The sequence below is a fragment of the Carassius auratus genome, unplaced genomic scaffold (genome assembly GCF_003368295.1).
Source record: "Carassius auratus strain Wakin unplaced genomic scaffold, ASM336829v1 scaf_tig00020109, whole genome shotgun sequence".
Lineage (NCBI taxonomy): Eukaryota > Metazoa > Chordata > Actinopteri > Cypriniformes > Cyprinidae > Carassius > Carassius auratus.
In genome coordinates, this window is record NW_020525006.1 from 292,460 (window position 1) to 313,502 (window position 21,043).

Consider the following 21,043-nt stretch of genomic DNA (forward strand, 5'->3'; position numbering starts at 1 on the left):
AAAATGCAAAACCTATCAAATATGTTGACTCCAACAACAGAGATTACGGAGCTACAATGATGTTCCTCTTAATTTTCCCGAAACGTACATTTTTTTTGAACATATTTTTCAGAAGTAAACTGAAAACGTATCTAAAATAAGTGAATGCTGTCATTACATGCATACAAACTAGCTACATCGAAAGTGGAACCAGTCCACCACCAATTCAACCAAGTGGTTTAACCACATCAGGGTGGTTTTGTTGACCTGTTTTGGGGTGATAAAGACACAATTTGAACTTTGCTATGAGATATACAAACTGTCAGTGTCTAATGGGTCTTAATTGCTGTTGTTTACTTACATCCACACGGTGTTCCTTTTATATAGTGGCCCTGAGTTTTGTTTGGATTCCAGTGATTCCAACAGCTAATAGTGGACAGCTCTTTGACTACATTCGGTCAATCACTAGCTTCCTGGCACCTCCCATCACCACAGTGTGCATTATTGCAATCTTCTGGGGGTGAGTAAATGAACAGGTTAATTAATAAACCTTTTTCTTGTGCCCATGCAATAAAGTGAAAATTAAACGGCCTATAACACTTGATGCATTTATTTTAATAAGTTGTAAAAGGTTTTCTTTAACTTGCACAGAGTGCCTTTTGGGGTTTGATGGTGGGACTAGGTGGGCACTGTGAGGATGGTAATGGAATTTGTGTACAGCACCCCATCATGCGGAGAAAAAGACATGTGTCCTGCCCTGCTGAAAGATGTGCACTACCTGTATTTTGCTCTCATCCTGCTTGCACTGACAGCTCTGATCCTCACAGCTGTCACCCTCTGCACTGCACCTATTCCAGAGCAACATTTAAATATGGACCGCAATCCACATACATACACATTTAAATAATTCTTTATCAATTTGTTTACAAAACTTACAAAAAGGAGATAAATGCTACATACCCAATGAGACTTTCATTTCTTTATTGCCATTAAAAACAGGAAAGAAAGAATGTGTGATGTATTATTTATTTACTGATATACTTTATTTCGATAGTCCACTTTAGACATTCTACTAAGTAACTTTGCAACTAATTCTTATTTAACTTGCAACTGTATGTAATCTTACTTACGGTTAGGGTTAGTAGAATAAGTTGACATATTTGCAAAGTTACTTATAGTCAGTAGAATGTCTGTTCGGGGACCATCACAAAGTATCAGATATTAAGCAGACTACTAATACTCCAAAGACTGGTAGTTGACATGTACTTACAAGGTTAACTATAGTTAGTTGAAGGTCTAAAGTATCACACACTAAATTGAGCTACTATAACACTAATATTTATTTTTAGCTCGTTCGTTTGACCTGGTGGTCAAGGCACATTAAGAAGGAATGTGTAGAGCTGGAAAACCCCTGGGCTAGAGGGTCCCAAACAGCAGGCTCTGCTCCAAGCACTACAGAGTCAGAGGGGTCGGATGAGGATACGCCTGCATGGTGGAAACGTGCTGGAATGTGGCTGTGGTCTCTCCCATGTGGCTAAACAAGAGATGAGTGAGGAGGAACAGAAGGTTCTGGAAAGGAAACTCACCAGTATTGAAGAAGGCCACATCTGGAAGACTGTCTGCAATGTTAATGCCCTCATTTTACTCACTGTCAGTGTCTTTCTTTGGGGGAACTTTGCTTTAATAGTTTTCTTATAAATATATATATATATATATATATATATATATATATATATATATATATATATATATATATATATATATATATATATATATATATATATATATATTAACCTTTAATTTTTAAAGTTTATTAAAAGCGGCTTGCTGTCACAGTGATAATAACTAAACATATATACTGTAATAATGCTTGCTCTGTCATAATGACAAAGCATAACAGGTAAAATGGCTCTTAATCGTTCTCTCCCATGGGCAGGGCTTCACTATGCTCCAATATGGCTTAAAATTCTATAATTATTTAGTATCATTTTATTATAAGTTAATTATAAGATAATAATATACCATTTTTTTATTTTATTATAAAGTAATATAACTTATTAAAATGCTGAAACAAATTTTCTTATTTTAGTTTGTCTCTTCAATTGTTTTCATTGATGAAAATGAACAGATACTTAAAGTACCCTAATGTTTGGGATTCTTATGATTCACTTCTTTTCTCTACAAATAAACAAGGTTGAAAGCAGCTTTGTTATTACTGAAGAATGGGGTCCTTTGAATATTGTGTTGGATAACAGTGACCTCAGAAAGCTTTAAATTACTCATCCGATCCACTTTGGGCTGATCCTCGCCAGGTTTTCCATGTGTGCGTGAAACTCTCTGCTCTAACCTCCTCTCTACTTGAATGAACTACAAGTGCAAAGTCATACTACACTGTTTAGTGTACTCGAGAGAGAGAGGGAAATTGTACCCGAGGCTATTCTACGGTTAATTATTACATATAGACAACACTTGTTTCTAGTCACCGATTTTACGGAGCAATGGAGCCTCATGTAAATGCGAAGCTGCTTTTTAATCACGCGACAACCCTGAAGCTTCACACGGGGAATTTAGTCAACCGCAGTCGACTTAAGAAGAAATGTCCGTCTTCACCTAGCGAGGAGGTAAGTGACATGAGTCTGCGGTGCTCAGTGCATCTTGGTCCATTTTGGCAGCAAAGGCATAGCATGTTTTATAGTATGATATTGTTTGGTGGAGGAGTTTAGCCACCGTCACCCCAATATTTATGTTTATACGGTTGTCGTTGCTTTTGTGAAGTCCGAATCTTTTTTGAGCATCGGCTCCGGCGAACGGTTCATTCACCAAACCGTTTTTTTTAGACGCCACTCGTGTTTTTGGATTTCTTCATATTATATACGAACGTTTAAAAATAGATCATACGTATGTTTTCAATATAGGTTCTAAATTATGCGTTGTAGACGCTGGATTTTGTGTACACTTGTGTTGTATATGGATTTTGTAATGATTAACCATATCCTCGATATATTGTCATTGCTGTTCGAAAAAAAATGGTGATATGTTTCTTTATGTTCCGGCATGACTCCCACCATACAGTCGAAAGCTTTGGAATCGGTTCAGTTGATTCATTAAGATCGACTCGGCTCACAATAACAGATCCGTCTTCTTCCATTATTGACGTCAGTGGCTCGTTTGCCTCGTGCTGCTCATGACATGCCACTGTAAGCAAAATGTGGTATGATAAATTGCAATGCATTGCACTGTTGTTGCATTCACGTTCAAATGATCAGGGTTATAGTTGCTTACAAGCAATGCTTTTGCCTAGTAACACTTAATAATAGAGGTGTTCATAATTAAATCTGACCTGGCCTGACCCGACATGCTGGAATAAAGGATGATGCAATGTCATGCTGATGTAGATTTTCATCAGAAAGTTCTCGAATCTCAGCAGATAACTAACAAATTACTGTGCATTTTATATTCACAGGCTAAAACCTCTCTAAAAAAAACATTGTAAAAATGCAGCTTATTGTTCAAATCCACACAAGTGGATCAGTAATGTTGTGTATGTGAAGATTATTATGCTAGAATATGTTAATGATGTATTGATGGGACTTTTTTCCCCTCTCAACAGTAGTGTATATAACAGGACATTTCTATATTTTTCATTTTATTTCATGTTACTTTTTTCTCTTTATGAATTTTGTACACACACACACACACAAACACACACACTTTTTATAATAAAAAGAAAACAAGTAGAAAGAAGAGAGAGTGCTTGAGGGTCAGGTGTAAATGGTAGATATGTGTTTTTCAATGCCTTGAATTTAATGCACTTTTACCAGCTATTGGTAGCCATAATTAAATGATGCACTTTTTTTATATTCAACTTTTCTGAAAAAGCCTACAGCGCCAAAAGTGTCTTTGCCTATGAATATTAAGAAATGGTTAGTGAAAGCTGCCGAAATGTTGTTTTTATGTTTCATAATATTCGAATTGTAGCCTGTTTTAACATGTTTTTTTTATTTTTATTCTGAATTCACAGCTTAAAGACTGCATCCAAGACACATTGAGCGAGTGGTTTGCCACAATGCCGTCATCTCTTTATTCTGTAAGAGCTTGCATGACACTCAGTGAGAAAGCTTTAAGCTAAACAAATGCCATTTTTGACATGTTAAAGTTTTGCATGATGTAATCAGACAGTTGTTGATTGTTGATTGTTAATGGCAAGGGTCCGCTGTGTCTCTGCTCCGGCTCTTTCTGCCATTGTCGGTGAATCTACTTTAGAGCTCAGCAAGTAGAGAGTAAAGGTTTGAGTAAAGGCTTATTGATGCATTCCTTTCAGGCAGTCCATTAACAATGTGTCTAATGTTTTCAGATGCAAAGTAAAGTCCATTTCATAGACACAAGATTGCCAAAAAAAAAAAATATGGAACTATAATGCATAATCCACTAACTGGATACTTTCCATGATAGCAAAGTTTTGCAATTCTGCTTTTCTTCTTCAGGAGCTTCCTAGTGTTCTGGACTGTACTGTTTCAGAAAACACAGATGCCATCACCCCGGAGGAGAGAGAGGAGCTGAAGGTGTCTGGTGAGGATTACTGATCCTTAGTGCATGAAATAATGCTATTGCAGTGTATGTGCTTGTTATTAAACATGTTTAAATGTCTTTACAGTAAAGCTTTTTCTCACTGAGTCGGACCGTTCATCCATCAGAAGTGCAGTGGACATGGGTAAATTCAGCTTATTGTGATGCCATATACATTATTATTATTATTAATTAGTTATTAGTTAAAACTGATCATGTATAATAACTTTTTCTTACCTTAAACTAACTGAATTGATCATACCAAGAGGGTATTTTAGACGTTAAAGCTCTAAGAAATATATTAAAATTAGTAGTCTCTAAACAAAGGTATCACATTATATGTTAATTATGATCCATAATTAATTAATATAATAATTTGTAATTGGATAATTTGCTTATATACGTTATATAACATGATACATTATTTCAGGATTCTTTGATTAATAGAGAGTTCAAAAGAACATCATTTATTTGAAATAAATATATAGTAAATATATGTAAATATATAAAACTCTTTACATTACACTTGTAATGATAACACTTATCGAATTAATGCACCCTTGCCCAATTGAATGGCATTGTTTGTGAATATGCAATTGTTTTGACAATAACCCTCCTTCTCCTCTTCTCTGTGTTGTTCAGCTTGTCTTTCATTAGGTGTATCTCAGTTGGATTCTGTGATCATTGCTCCACCTCCTCTCCCCGAGGGTGAGGTGCAGACACTGACCCACCTGCAGCCTCTGTGGGAGGAGCTGGAAAGTCTTGTGCATAGCCAGAAGATCGCTGCCATCGGCACGTCGGACTTGGACAAAACTCTCTTAGAGCAGCTTTATAACTGGGCTCAGGTCTGCGATGAGTGTGTATTTTTTTCTGCAACATAACAGCATAATGTATAATTTACAATGTATTTGGTGCTCTTTCATGCTATGCAGGTAAAGCCGAGCAGTAATCAGGTGAATCTGGCCTCGTGCTGTGTGATGCCTCCAGACCTCACTGCATTTGCTAAAGAGTTCGACATACAATTGCTAACGCACAATGACCCCAAAGGTGTGTATTTTATGCTGATTCATTGCGCTTAATGACTGTGCATGAACTGACTGTGCAGTTTAATTATAAAACAGAATGCGCAACAGCACAGCAAATCTAATGATGCCAATCTTTCTTTGTGTCTAGAGCTAATCAGTGCAGCAGGCTTTCAGGAAGCAGTGCAGGGGAGCAGTAAGGACCTCCAGGCAGCCAATTGGAGGCTGGAGTGGGTCTTACGGTACTCCATCATTGTCAAGAGCAGAGGCATCATTAAAGCAAAAGGCTACATTGTTCATGCTAAAAAGAGCAACGACCATTAACATGTCCACTTTGAACAGGGTTTTTAGTTTTTTTTCGTTTACTGAAATTTATTCCACTTAATTCAGGGAGCTACTACATCTATGATGGATAATTTACAGGTAGTTTTCGAAGTTTCAAATGAACAAAAAATTAATCCAACTCATTTTCCCTCATGGTTTAGAATATTAAGATGTCTGTTCTTGTAGATAAATGCAAAGTGCCTCTTTTGTCTGTTTTTTTTTTTATTTTTTTATTTACCTTTTATGACCTGGCGTGGTTTAATTCTTGGTATTTATCAAAAGGGTCAAAATTTAATATAAAACAGTGGTTGATGGGACAGCAGATTTAGATGCTTCACATACCAAAAGTCGTTTTGTAAATCATTGCCCCTTTGATTTTGGTGAAGATTTTTTATCTGTTGAATTTTAAAATGTTAACTGCACACTTTTTAAAGAGTGGTCCACATAGTTGTAGATTTTTCTTAATTCTAAATTGAACATCAAATATTAAGCCCTGCTGGTGTTTTAAGTTTATTTAATATATATTGATTGATGCTTTGCTTGGAATGTTTAGTAAATGTTTTTACCAGTTGTCAATGGTTGATTTTGTCTCTTTAGCATCCCATAGTAAACAAAATACTTTGCTTATCTGAGAAAAATTTTATTTTCAAATATGTAACTGTATGAGAGGCTGTTATCATGCATGGCATGAACGGCATTAATTCGTTGTATATAAAACAATGATAAATTCCACACTTGAAGGAAAATAATTTGTCCCAGCGAAAAGTCAGAATATATATATTTTTACCTGTGTTATTTATTAATTATAATGATGATTGTTCTGTTGGAACCAATCATATATGAGAAATTTTCTTTTATGTACTGTACATGTAATTACTGTTTTCCCATATTGTGTTAAACATTTTTAATGTGGTTTATAAACTGATGAATTGAAAACTGAACATGGACTGGCATTGGATTTCATTCATTTCAGTGTATATATGTTAGAGTTACACAATATCCTTAGCGAAAACAAAGGTTTTTACTTTTCAATTTCTTTATAATTATTATTATAAATGAATGTATGAATTAATTATTTTTTATAGTGTCTGTCAAGAGCACAACTGGTTATAAGGTAAAATCAAGACACAAATCCATATCATCACTTGCAACTCAAATCTCACACTCATAGCTGGGGTCAGTTGCATAAACCGCTTAGACTAGACTTAAAAAAAAGTCATATACAAAATGTTTTCTTCAAAACTGGTCAGTCATAAAAAGTCAGTTATAAAAAGAGAGAATGGTATAATTTGAATCCTAAAAGTAAGTCAGATTACCTCTTGACTTCCTATTATTTGATGAAATTAGAAACTCGGTGTCTGTTTCTGCACCTGGCCCCTGCTCAGCGATGCTTTCTTGCATCGATTAGTTACGCCTGCGCACTCCAGTAGCCACGCGTCTCGAAAGCGGAAGTGCGTATAGAGTCATTATAGTGGCAAGATGGTGGCCACCAGGAGAGGAACACGCGTGGGCTCCCCTGTGAAAGATACTAGCGATGAAAACTCTGGAGCCACGGTATGTAACGTTAGTGTTATAAAGTAGGTTAGTATTAGTCCACATATTTTCCGCAAGCGTCAGTGTGTGCTTGTAATTGCAGCGTTGTATGTACTTTAATGCAAAGATGAGTCGCCGCATGTGTCCACACATGCCCGAGCAAGTGTGTGAAGCCTGTTGGACTAACAAATCACGTTCATATTCAATTAGCTAATGGTGTCCGTTAATATTTTTATGTCGCCTGTTTTGCATTCTTCCTTCACTTGGCACTTATGTTACTAAACAAGGTAGGCTGCACGTGTAGCTTTGGTCTGCAGTCTCACCATGTGTGATGCTCCTGTTAGGAAGGACATCTAGCCACCCCACGCCATATATGTTAGAATTATGTTAGTTTTCTTTACAGTGACCATAAATAACGTCACTCCTTCTGATAAAAATGTATGTCATTAGGTTATGTTATATAAGTAGAACTGTTAAAGCAGTATCCCTAGTGGAAAAAAAAAAAATACCAGAATATGTGTAATTAATATAAATATGTTTAAATTCAGGGTAGGTAGTTTGGTTCAAAAGCGTTCATAAGATTAAGACAATGGTTGTACTGTGATTTCGGCTATACTTGTATGTAAAATAGAGTTAGAAGCAACAGAATATCTTTTTTTTAACTGAAAGTGCTGCTCCTCTCTGCTCGCTGAACAGGGCAGATAGAGATGCGTGTGCGCGTGCTGCCTGGGGGGAGAGAGAGAGAGAGAGAGCTTGTGCTCGTTCGGCAGTACTGGAGAGTCTCAGAGAATAAATAAGGTCTGTCAAAAAAAAAGTCGCTAGATTTGTCGCTAGTCGCTTTTTTGGAAAAAAGTCGCTAAATCTAGAGACAAATCCGCTAAGTTGGCAACACTGGTTGAAAGTCCCTTCTCAAAAAGTTCTAGCACTCGGCTCGAGGGCTACGATTGGCTGCCCTACCTTGCCTATCAATGTATGCATTTCCATACTTCTGCGCACCCTGTTCGCGCAGATATGATAGGTCACCAGTGCGTTCCATGACCCCCTCACAGTTGTCATGAAGGGCAAAATTAGCAATATAGACCAAAATCATTTTTTGAACCAGGCTGTAAACATGCTTTTTATGCTCTAAATTTGGGCATTTTAACATGGAGAGTCAATTTAACATGGACTCCCTTTTGCAGCCAGCTGACGAATAACAGTTTAAGTCCCTTCCGTATGGGCTATGAGCGAGAGCGAGAGCTTGCCGCTTTATTAAACAAACCTTATGCAACCTTTAAATTATAAACTGTCAGTCCATCACTGAGCAATGTCTACTTTTATTTCTGTATTAAGTTTCTTTTCGTTTTGTAAATAATCCAGCTATAACTTTATAATGTTTGTTTACTAAATAGCTATTATTCTAACTTAAAGTAATATTACAGATTGGGTTAGTAAATTGATTGGTCGTGTATGATTAGTATTTAGATTTTAGTGCATATCAATTCAAATATCTATTAAAAATAATTCTTCGAAGTAGTCCTTGAATAATCCAAAGCAAATGTTCTTGTTCTCACAGCGGCCTACTCCTTCAACCAGAAGCACACGCCGAAGAACGCTAATGGAAGAAAATCAGTCTCAATCCGAATTTGTTGGCGACTCCCAGCCAGATGAGCTGAAGGATGACAGTACTCCCTCTTCCTCCGCAGCAAGTCTGCCAATTCGTGACATTAGAAGATCCACACGTCTCCTTGCTGACAAAAAGCAACCAAACTCTACCCATGAAGCTGATGTTTCTGAGTCCGAGTCCTGCTGTTCTGTAGTTTCTGAAGTACAGGTGACACCTAGAACCCGACGGAGAACTGCGGTCAGGGGGAAGCCCACGGTACAGGACGAGGCATCAGAAGTTGAATCTTGCTCATCTGAGGTGTCCATAACCCATTCTCGCACAGCTCGGCGCAGCCTGAGGAAATGTGTTCTGACAGCGGCTGCAAAAGAGGCCACAAAGGATGATGAAGATGATCCCTCAGGGCCTGAGTCATGCAGTTCTACTGTATCTGTCACTAAAGCTATGGACACTCGTCCAATAACAAGGAGCCATCGGAAGACTGCTGCTCCTTCCACAGAAGCAGATTCATCTGAACCAGAGTCATGCTCCTCAAGTGTTTCTGGCCTACGTGGATCTGTAGTCCGCAGATCTACACGAAACCAGAAGGTAAAACCGACTGAGCCGATCCCTTTGAGCTTTGAGGAAACCACAGACACCCCTTCTTCTCCAGTGTCCAGGATGAGAAGCCGTAGGCACCAAACGGTAGATGATGAGAAAAATGACTCTGATGGATACAAGTCTGGTCCCAGCATGAGTCCGTGGAGATCCACCAGGCGTCAGCCCAAACCTGACACTCTGGTTGGTGAATCTGATTCAGAATCGGTAGCTACTGATGTCTGCACCTCTCAGGGGAGCCCAAGCCATCAAAGAGGAAGGGGGACTCCTTGTAGTAGCCGAACTGGGTCTGCAAGTAGTAGCCGTGCGGTTCCTGTAACCAGGACAAGAAGTAAAGCAAAAGTGGCTTCTGATGTAGGTGACACCATTACAACAGCTGCTGCCATGCCTGAGGAACCAGGTGAGGGGCTTGAACCTCATCATGAAAGTATTCCAGTACCTGATGGAGATATAGCTGAAGACACAGTAGATCAACTGGACAGCACCATTACCATGGACACCAGTGAAGCTCAGGAGTGCACTATGATTGAGGAGGGAGCTGAACATACCACTGTAGTTCTTGATCAGGTTGAGGCCATTGAGATGCAGGAACCCAAGAGGAGCATGCAAGATGTTGAACCGGTGGAGGACAGTGGAACTGAAACACTGACACTTCAAGAGGAGGGTGTGGTAGAACCCACCCTAGAAGATCCTGTACCTGCTGTGGTTGAGCAGCATGAGGACAAGGTTGATTGTGAAAAGAAAGGTGTGATTGTTTATGAGGAAGCTAATGATACCGTTAAGACAACTGAAAGTGACCTTGAAGGCCCTTCTACAAGCTCACACACTGAAACAAATTTGACCATCACAGAGGAAACGTCTAAGAAATCTCCTCCCCAGAAACAAATGATCAGTTTACTCGACAGCAGTGACGATGAAGACAGTGCTGATGAAGGTCTGTCTTCAGAGGAGGAAGGCTGTTCAAATAAAGCTGAAGATGTGCAGAGTGATGACGATGTGATGTGCCCCGATGGAAATCAGGTGTCAGGAGAAGAAGAGGCACACGGCAACGGACTGTTTGTTATAGACACTAAACCTGGACTACAGTCTGAGGACCAGTATTATGTTGATTCCAAGCAAACCGAGGAAGAGGATGAGGAGGATTTTGTTGATGAGGATGAAGACGACGATGATGACGAAGATTCAAAAGTGCTATTTGCTCCCAAAAAGCCTCTGTAAGTTGTTCTTGTTTCTGCTGTTGTTGATTTTGTAATAGTCAAAACTTTTAAATATGAGCTTAAATATTTTTATACTCTTCACTAAATATGTATATGGAATATTTCAGTTATATTTAGTGTGAAAATGTCAAATTGTTTTTTTTTTTCTTGCTTAGGATGCAGCTGTCTAGTGCCATTGACACAGGTCTGAAAATGAAGGAACTTGGTGGTTTGTACATCAGTTTTGATGGTAACAACAAGCCAAAGAGTCTTTCCAAAAGTTCAAAAAGCCAGAAGGACCTGAACGATCCTGATGAGGTAAATAATCATTTATTATTCTGGATGAAACATTGGTTGTATTTGATGACATTTTAAAGCTTTTTGTGCAGCTGTAATGCTTATTTAAGCTAAAGGGCATAAAAAAAAATTGTATTCATTGTATAGTTGCTGAAGAAGAGTGTTATCGTTCCGGATTTTGAGAAGAAAGATGCCGTGCCTCCATACAGTGAATCTAAACATGCTGCTAAACTCAAGCGCAAGGTGGGTACACCAGTTCATGTAGTAATTTATGGTCTCATATTTTGTATCTCCTTGAAGGGAAAGCTGTTTTACACTTTTAATCTTTAATTCATCTTGAAAACTTACAATATCGTTAAAAGGTTTGGGGTTGGTAACTACAGTCATTTATAATGCTACAAAAAAGGTCTATTTAAAAATGTATCATGGTTCCCAGAAAAGAAAAATATTATGTAACTGTTATACAGATGTTTACATATTAGAATGATTTCTGAAGGATCATTTGGCTTTAAAAATCGGAGTAATGGCTGGTGAAAATTTAGCTTTGCCATTGCAGGAATAAATAACTTTTTAAAATACAGGAACATAATTTTAAATGATAATATTTCTCAACATTTCTATTTTAGTATTTTTGATCATAAATGTAGTATAAAATGTAGATCATAAATGTTGTATAAAAACTTGAGCGGTAGTCTGTCACTTTAAATCTTTAATACTCAATCAATGGTTATCATTTCTGATGACAAAGTCATTATAAGCAGTAGTGTTAACTAATGAAATTTGTAATTCTCATGGTTTTGATTAAATCAGGACTTTATAAGCAATGTACTAATCTTATTTGTATGATATTTGTCATATGCAGGCGGAAAGAGAAAAGACGACTGGTGATGGCTGGTTCAACATGAGAGCTCCTGAATTAACAGAAGAGCTCAAAAATGACCTGAAGGCACTGAAGATGCGCTCAGCCATGGATCCAAAGCGCTTCTACAAGAAGAACGACAGAGAAGGATTTCCCAAGTACTTTCAGGTTAGTTGGTGTAGGACTGGACAATATGGCCAAAAAAAATCATATCTCTGCATTTTTTGGCTTAAATGTGATATAGAGTATATACATATTTTATATATATATATATATACTTTTTGTATATATCTATTTTCTAATTGGATTAAAAATGTACACATTTCACTATATTTGTTTTAAGTGCTTTTATAGAAACATTGTTTCATTGGACAACATTGGGACGGATGTTTTATATTATTATTTTAATGTGCTGCCCAGTGTTGTCCAATAAATCAATGTTTATATTAAAAGCAGTGAAAACAAATGTAGTGAAACAAGGTCGTGTAAAATATGAATTAAAATCACATTACATTCTAACATTACAATCCAAAAACAAAATTTTTAAAACAGCAGTTCAATTCACTAACTAAAAATGAAATAAATAGAAGAGCATAGATTAATTTCATTATATTTTGATTACTCCATTAAGATTTCATCATATGACTCATTTATTGCGCTCTCTGTTTGGCGCACAAATCTTTTTGCTGAAGTCTGTGAAGTTTAGCGGAGGATCGCAGGCAGGAGGCTCCTGACAGCAAAATGGAAATATTTCCATGACTTTCTAACATTTACAGACTGTAAAATGTAAGTTATGCATTGAGGAAAACCGTACATCTATCTGTCAGACTGATCAGACTACTTTTTGATTGCTTTTGATCCAACTCCTTTACAAAAGCCTTCCAAAGACAGTAATAAATGGATAACTCACTGATTTATAATTGAAATATAAATGGAGGTATTCAGCAGCAGTTGATGCAATGTTGAAATGTTGAATGGTCTTTGTGTGAATGTCCACAAAACTGGAAGATGTATATTTAACTCACTGGCCACTTTATAAGGGACACCTTGCTAGTACCGGGTTGGACTCCCTTTTGCCTTCAGAACTGCCTTAATTCTTCATGGCATAGATTCAACAAGGTGTTGGAAACATTTTGGTCCATTTTGACATGACAGCATTACACAATTGGTGCAGATTTGTTGGCTGCTCAGCCATGATGCGAATCTCCCATTCCACCACATCCCAAAGCTGCTCTATTGGATTGAGATCTAGTGAATTGGAGGCCATTTGAGTAAAGTGAACATATTGTCATGTTCAAGAAACCAGCATGAGATGATTTGAGCTTTGTGACATGGTGCATTATCCTGCTGGAAGTAGCCATCAGAGGATGGGTACATGGTGGTCATAAAGGGATGGACATGGTCAGAAACAATGCTCAGGTAGGCTGTGGCCTTTAAACAATGCTCAGTTGGTACCAAGGGGCCCAAAATGTGCCAGGAAAATATCCCCCACACCATTATACCACCACCACCAGCCTGAACCTGTGAGACAAGGCAGGATGGATGCATGCTTTCATGGTCTTTACACCAAATTCTGACCCTACCATCTGAATGTTGCAGCAGAAATCAAGACTCATCAGACCAGGCAACGTTTTTCCAGTCTTCGATTGTCCAATTTTGGTGATCTTGTGTGAACTGTAGCCTCGGTTTCCTGTTCTTAGCTGACAGGAGCAGCATCCAGTGTGGTCTTCTGCTGCTGCAACCCATCCGCTTCAGGGTTTGATGTGTTGTGCATTCAGAGATTGTATTCTGTATACCTTGGTTGCATCGAGTGGTTATTTGAGTTACTGTTGCCTTTCTATCATCTCTAACCAGTCTGCCCATTCTCCTCTGACATCAACAAGGTATTTTCATCCACACAACTGCTGCTCACTTGATATTTTCTTTTTCTGACCATTCTCTGTAAACCCTAGAGATGGTTGTGCGTGAAAATCCCAGTAGATCAGAAGTTTTTGAAATACTCAGACCAGCGTGTCTGGCACCAACAACCATTCCACATTTAAAGTCCCTTAAATCCCCTATCCTCCCCATTCTGATGCTCGGTCTGAACTTCAGCAAGTCGTCTTCCTCACATCTAGCATTGAGTTGCTGCCATGTGATTGGCTAATTAACAATTTGTGTTACCAAGCACCTAATATAGTGGCCGGTGAGTGTATATGCAGTAGGTTATTTCAGAAAGGAATATTTTAAAGATAAAAAAGGCAATTAGGGAGAATCAATCAATTCAGTACTTGAGCATATAATAATTTAACTATAATTTGATTAAATTAATTCTAATTACAAGTATTTTTGTATTACATGCAGTTAGTTACTAGGCAGCACTGGTGTTAACTATATCTTATGAGTTATCTTAAAACCCTTAATATAAAGCATGCCTCATTTTTAGGACAAATTGAATTATGCTCTTTCCCTGCTGTAGCTCACTCTGTGTGTCCTCCGCTATTATAGAGATGCGCTCATATCAAACGATTGTATATCGATGTAAACTTTGCTTCATACCACTTTGCTTATATATATATATATATATATATATCATACAAACTTGATACACCACCCAGCCCTAGGTTGGAGAGTCTTTATCAGCAACAGACTATTCCCCTCAAGCAACTTTTCAAAAAGCCATTGTTCATAGATGGAAAAAAAACAATTGAAAATGAAAAATGACAATGGTTATCAAAATACTGACTTTGCAGTTAACCACAGGCATACATGTTTGAAGAAAGCAGACAATGGCATATTGTTCCATTCTTTTGACTAAAGTTTTGCTCTTTTTGTTTCAGGTTGGTACAGTGGTTGACAACCCAGTAGACTTTTATAGTTCAAGAATCCCTAAGAAACAAAGGAAAAGGACCATTGTGGAAGAGCTGCTTGCTGACGCAGAGTTTAGAAGGTAAGAAAACTGTGGCTGTTAGCTTTTATATGAAGTTAACTGAGATAAATGATTAAAGAATATATTTCAAAATGTATTAAAATATTTTTTATTGATTGTTCTCATTGTTTTAAATTAATTGTCATGTTACAAAAATACCTCTTTTCTTTTCAGCTATAACAAAAAGAAATACCAAGAGATCATGGCAGAAAAAGCAGCACATGGCGCTGGCAAGATGAACAAAAAGAAGCACATGTTCCACAAAAAGAAGATTAATAAATAGTTGCATAACGCAAATCAGGTTTTTTTCCTGTCTTTGCTAATAAGGCAACTATATTTTTTTAATGTCAATGGATTGAAAATGCTTTTTAAGTATTATAATCATTTGCGTTGCATAAAAAAAACATGGAACTTGTACAGAGAAAATGATTTTATACTTTTTAGAAGTTTTCTTTCAGAAATGGATCGAGATTGATCCACTCTGACTGTGGATTCACAGTAAATTAAGTCCAAAATGTAGTGTTTTTCTTTTCTACTAATGCTGTTATCATAATGGAAGAAAAAAAAAAATTAACATTGTCAAGCTTCCACTACCGATACTGTTTCCTGATTTGATTTACCAGACATAGACAACAACATTAAATGACTGATTGAACATATCTATGGTCATTATGTTCAGGTGCTTTGTCCTGAGTTTATGGTAGATTTTGCTCAGACTATCCTCAAACAAAGCTCTGTGGGGCTTTCCTGTGTATGCAGCCGCTCTTAGTCCAGAATGTTCCATTGTCTAAATGAACAGGTTGATCTCCAGTAATAAGCCTGCAGTATGGACAGGACACAATGTTTATGGAATGTCAGATAAAAGTTTATAACTGCATGTTCCACTTAACTATGACAAGCTCACATTTTCAAGGCTAGCAGGAAATGGCTAAACATTAAATTCAATTATTTATCCTTAGCTCCTTAATAGTATACAAGTCTCACTCTCAGGAGCTCAACCAATATGACATGTTCCATTGATTATGTGTTGATTTATAAATGTTACATGTGGAAAACATACCTTAATATTTTGTAGCATTCCATTATATATATACATATAAACATACACATATACTCATGTATACATATATATATATACACACATACATACACACATACATATATATAGACAGAGAGACAGAGAGAGAGAGTGAGACCTATCAGCCACTCTAAAATGAGCTCCTGAAAAATCATTAAAGATTAAACCAAAAAGTGAGACAGAGAGCGAGATAACGACAACAATCAAGTACAAACAACAGAGGAACAATCTGGATTCATGGAAAGTAAGATTTTTCTTCTTTAAACATTTTTAAAACAAGAAAGAAGATTGGAGCCTGTGAATTAGCATCTGATGCTGGATCACCACTCTAACAGCTAACTGCAGATTTCCCTCCAAAACCGTCAAAGATTTTTTAAAAGAATTCCAGCTGAAAAACATCTCACAATTTTTGATCTTCAGCTACTAAACAGAGAGGTGAGCACTATTTGGCACAAAACTTTGACAAAAAGTTATTTTTACTTTATTAGAGAGAGTAAAACCTCTCATAATTAGAAGCTAAAGGCTAAAGCTAGCTGCAGCTGTGACTCAGTGGCCCAGTGTGATCACCATGGCAACCCTGGCGCAAACAGACTGCCGGGAGGTGTGTTACCCAGAGAAGTGCAGAAGTGTGCAGGCACGAAAGAAACACAAAGAGAAGACTCTCAGAGACAACCCTGATCTGCTGTATGCGGACTACATTCAGCTCAACGGTAGGAGAATCAAGAACAACCTCATCTTCTACACCACTCTAATAACTGCATGGAAACTGACCATCTGTGAGGAATACAAACACGTGTTTAAAGAGGGAATCGGCCGAGGGGGAAGATTAACTATATGTAAAGATGAAATGCTGGATACAGACAACCCCATTCTCACCATAACCTACTACACTAAAGGCACCTTCCTACTGCAAGGCAATGAAGCAAGCTTGAACTCATTTGAGGAGATGTTTCCCCTACTGAAGGCCAGAGTCGAGGAGGAGAGAAACGAGCCTCAGGGAGACTGTACAGACTCTGAGGAAGAAGACCCAGTGAATCCTCCTCCTTCACCATCTGAACGCCGACTGAGAGACAGCTTAGCTTTACTGGAGCTGGACTTCACTGAATTCAGAGAACACACTCAAGCCAAACTCTCAGACAAACACAACACAAACCTTCACATCCAAGAGCTCAAAGATGAACTCCAGCAGCTGAGGAACAACACTCACTCCTCCATCACTGAACTCACCAGAGCTGTCAGAGAACTACAGGAAGACAACCGAGCTCTGCGTGTACAGATAGGCAAGCTAGAGGAGGACAAAGAGAGAAAAGAGGAGATCTTCTCCAGACAGCTGGAAGACATGAGAGAGCAGTTACAGAATAACACAACAGACAACACACCGTGCTACAGTACAGCTCCTACTACAGACAGACCTACAGTATTGTTCAAAATAATAGCAGTACAATGTGACTAACCAGAATAATCAAGGTTTTTTGTATATTTTTTATTGCTACGTGGCAAACAAGTTACCAGTAGGTTCAGTTGATTCTCAGAAAACAAATGAGACCCAGCATTCATGATATGCACGCTCTTAAGGCTGTGCAATTGGGCAATTAGTTGAATTAGTTGAAAGGGATGTGTTCAAAAAAATAGCAGTGTGGCATTCAATCACTGAGGTCATCAATTTTGTGAAGAAACAGGTATGAATCAGGTGGCCCCTATTTAAGGATGAAGCCAACACTTGTTGAACATGCGTTTGAAAGCTGAGGAAAATGGGTCGTTCAAGACATTGTTCAGAAGAACAGCGTACTTTGATTAAAAAGTTGATTAGAGAGGGGAAAACCTATAAAGAGGTGCAAAAAATGATAGGCTGTTCAGCTAAAATGATCTCCAATGCCTTAAAATGGAGAGCAAAACCAGAGAGACGTGGAAGAAAACGGAAGACAACCATCAAAATGGATAGAAGAATAACCAGAATGGCAAAGGCTCAGCCAATGATCACCTCCAGGATGATCAAAGACAGTCTGGAGTTACCTGTAAGTACTGTGACAGTTAGAAGACGTCTGTGTGAAGCTAATCTATTTTCAAGAATCCCCCGCAAAGTCCCTCTGTTAAAAAAAAGGCATGTGCAGAAGAGGTTACAATTTGCCAAAGAACACATCAACTGGCCTAAAGAGAAATGGAGGAACATTTTGTGGACTGATGAGAGTAAAATTGTTCTTTTGGGTCCAAGGGCCACAGGCAGTTTGTGAGACGACCCCCAAACTCTGAATTCAAGCCACAGTACACAGTGAAGACAGTGAAGCATGGAGGTGCAAGCATCATGATATGGGCATGTTTCTCCTACTATGGTGTTGGGCCTATTTATCGCATACCAGGGATCATGGATCAGTTTGCATATGTTAAAATACTTGAAGAGGTCATGTTGCCCTATGCTGAAGAGGACATGCCCTTGAAATGGTTGTTTCAACAAGACAATGACCCAAAACACACTAGTAAACGGGCAAAGTCTTGCTTCCAAACCAACAAAATTAATGTTATGGAGTGGCCAGCCCAATCTCCAGACCTTAATCCAATTGAGAACTTGTGGGGTGATATCAAAAATGCTGTTTCTGAAGCAAAACCAAGAAATGTGAATGAATTGTGGAATGTTGTTAAAGAATCATGGAGTGGAATAACAGCTGAGCCACAAGTTGGTTGACTCCATGCCACACAGATGTCAAGCAGTTTTAAAAAACTGTGGTCATACAACTAAATATTAGTTTAGTGATTCACAGGATTGCTAAATCCCAGAAAAAAAAAATGTTTGTACAAAATAGTTTTGAGTTTGTACAGTCAAAGGTAGACACTGCTATTTTTTTGAACACACCCCTTTCAACTAATTGCCCAATTGCACAGCCTTAAGAGCGTGCATATCATGAATGCTGGGTCTTGTTTGTTTTCTGACAATCTACTGAACCTACTGGTAACTTGTTTGCCACGTAGCAATAAAAAATATACTAAAAACCTTGATTATTCTGGTTAGTCACATTGTACTGCTATTATTTTGAACAATACTGTAACTACACAAACACAGAGAGTGTACCTGCGACAAACACACAGACACCTGCAGTAACACAAGCCTCACCTGCCCACAGTCCTGAACCTGACCCAGATGTGCTCCTCCTCATGGACTCTAATGGGAAGTTCTTGGACCCACAGAAACTCTTCCCACACCAGAAAGTCACTGCAAAGCGATGCAGCACAACAGGCCAGGCCCACCAGATCATCAGAGACTTCACAGGACACCCCTCACGTGTTATTATACACACTGGGACTAATGACCTTCACTCACTGCGCAACAATACTGCTGATGCTGTGAGGAAAATAGCAGAAGTCACCAGCAAAAGATTCCCAGAGTCCCGAATCGTAATCTCCACACTTCTCCCACGATCCGACACACCACCACACATCATCTACAGCATTAATGATGAAATCTCCCGTAGATGTTCTTCACTCCCTAACGTACACCTGGCCCACCACCACAACATCGGCCTCCATCACCTGTATGATGGACTCCACCTGCACAGAGATGCAGTGCGTGTCTTTGCAAAGACCCTAAAAGATGCAGCCCTGGGCCGCAGACCATCATCACCAAGGCCCCTGTTACCGACCCCAGAATACCATCGACCCATTCACCCCTACATGCCCAGACACACCCCTCCGACCCCGGTGAAGAAGGACATCGCCTGGACCAGGATCCCACATCATCCACCTCCAGCTCCCCACAGAGCTGTACACCTACAGTCACCGACCTCACATCCACCTGCTGCCCAACAAACCCCAGTCAGAAGGAAGAGACCGAAGGCCCCCCCACAGCAAGAGAAGCCCCCCGAGCTGAGAACACAGAGCTATGCTGAAGCTGCAGCCCGCCCCCCCGCTGCCCCCAGCAGTGAACTGAGTCAGATCAGAGAGATGCTCCAGACCCTGTGCAGACAGCTCCTCAGCAGATAAGGACTACACACACTAACACATTATAAAATAAAAAAAAAAAAGCACTAATGTAAATTGTTTAGCATGTACTGTACATTGTGTTATTTTCTCTCTGTCTTACAAAATAGGTTTATCTTTAATAATACTAATGCGTTCATTTAATATATGTTGTTGGAATATTCAGGGTCTTTTTTCTTCAACTTTTGGTTCTAAAAGCACAGACCCTGAATTCCTTAAAAATATCAAAGATGCTGATATTATCGTTCTCACCGAGACCTGGTGTAGAAGTGATGCGCTCACCTACTGTCCCTCAGGCTACTATGAAGTGATTGTGCCCTCAGTTAAATTAAGTACAGTACATCGTGGACGAGACTCAGGAGGAGTTCTGCTGTGGTACAAGGAGGATCTGGCCAAACACATTTCTGTCATCACACTCGGAAAATTTCACTGCTGGTTAAAACTAAATAACCAAATTGGCATTTCAACCACTGACACATACCTCTGTGCCATCTATATCCCCCCAGCAGAATCCCCTTACCATGATGAAGAGTATCTGAACAACATCCACACAGAGATCAGCTGTTTCCAGGCCCAGGGAAATGTGCTGCTGTGTGGAGACTTTAATGCAAGAACTGGATCTGAACCTGATTACATAGATCCAAAGGGGAATCAATATATCATTGGCCAGAGCTCCCTGGGTCTCACAAGAAATCTTCCAGCGAGAAATAATCTTGACCAAACTGTAAACAAAACTGGTTCCGAGTTAGTGCACCTCTGCCGAGCTTTAGGCCTGTACATCCTTAATGGCAGGATCCGAGGGGACTCTTTAGGGAGGTTCACGTGTTGTTCAGCTCTTGGAGCTAGTGTAGTTGACTACGCCATCACTGACATGGACCCCTCCTCCTTCAGTGCATTCACTGTCAAACAACTAACTCCACTTTCTGACCATAACCAAACTAACATTTATATTAAAACAAATCACACACCAGAACAAATCAAGCTGGAAACCTGCACAATGTTTCAGGTCCAGCAGAAATACAGATGGACTTCAGACAGCGCAGAGAAATTCATCCATGCCCTGAATTCTGAACAACTGAAGAATCTAATCACTATATTTATGAACAAACAAT

General features: G+C 38.8%; 2 protein-coding genes across 2 annotated transcripts; both read left to right on the forward strand.

Annotated features, from left to right (window-relative positions):
- The first annotated feature begins 2,291 nt into the window (after nt 1-2,291).
- LOC113076355 (glutamate--cysteine ligase regulatory subunit-like) lies at nt 2,292-6,834 on the forward strand. Its single transcript, XM_026249000.1, has 7 exons — nt 2,292-2,600; nt 4,001-4,066; nt 4,464-4,548; nt 4,634-4,690; nt 5,188-5,390; nt 5,478-5,592; nt 5,719-6,834. The coding sequence occupies exons 1-7, from the start codon at nt 2,478-2,480 to the stop codon at nt 5,889-5,891; spliced, it is 822 nt and encodes a 273-aa protein (XP_026104785.1). The 5' UTR covers nt 2,292-2,477; the 3' UTR covers nt 5,892-6,834.
- Nucleotides 6,835-7,305: 471 nt separating this feature from the next.
- On the forward strand, nt 7,306-15,543 carry LOC113076356 (deoxynucleotidyltransferase terminal-interacting protein 2-like). The gene is made up of 7 exons (XM_026249001.1): nt 7,306-7,445; nt 8,980-10,838; nt 10,997-11,138; nt 11,265-11,360; nt 11,980-12,144; nt 14,796-14,905; nt 15,059-15,543. Exons 1-7 carry the CDS (start codon nt 7,371-7,373, stop codon nt 15,165-15,167), a joined length of 2,556 nt encoding a protein of 851 aa, XP_026104786.1. The 5' UTR covers nt 7,306-7,370; the 3' UTR covers nt 15,168-15,543.
- The last annotated feature ends 5,500 nt before the right edge of the window (nt 15,544-21,043 follow it).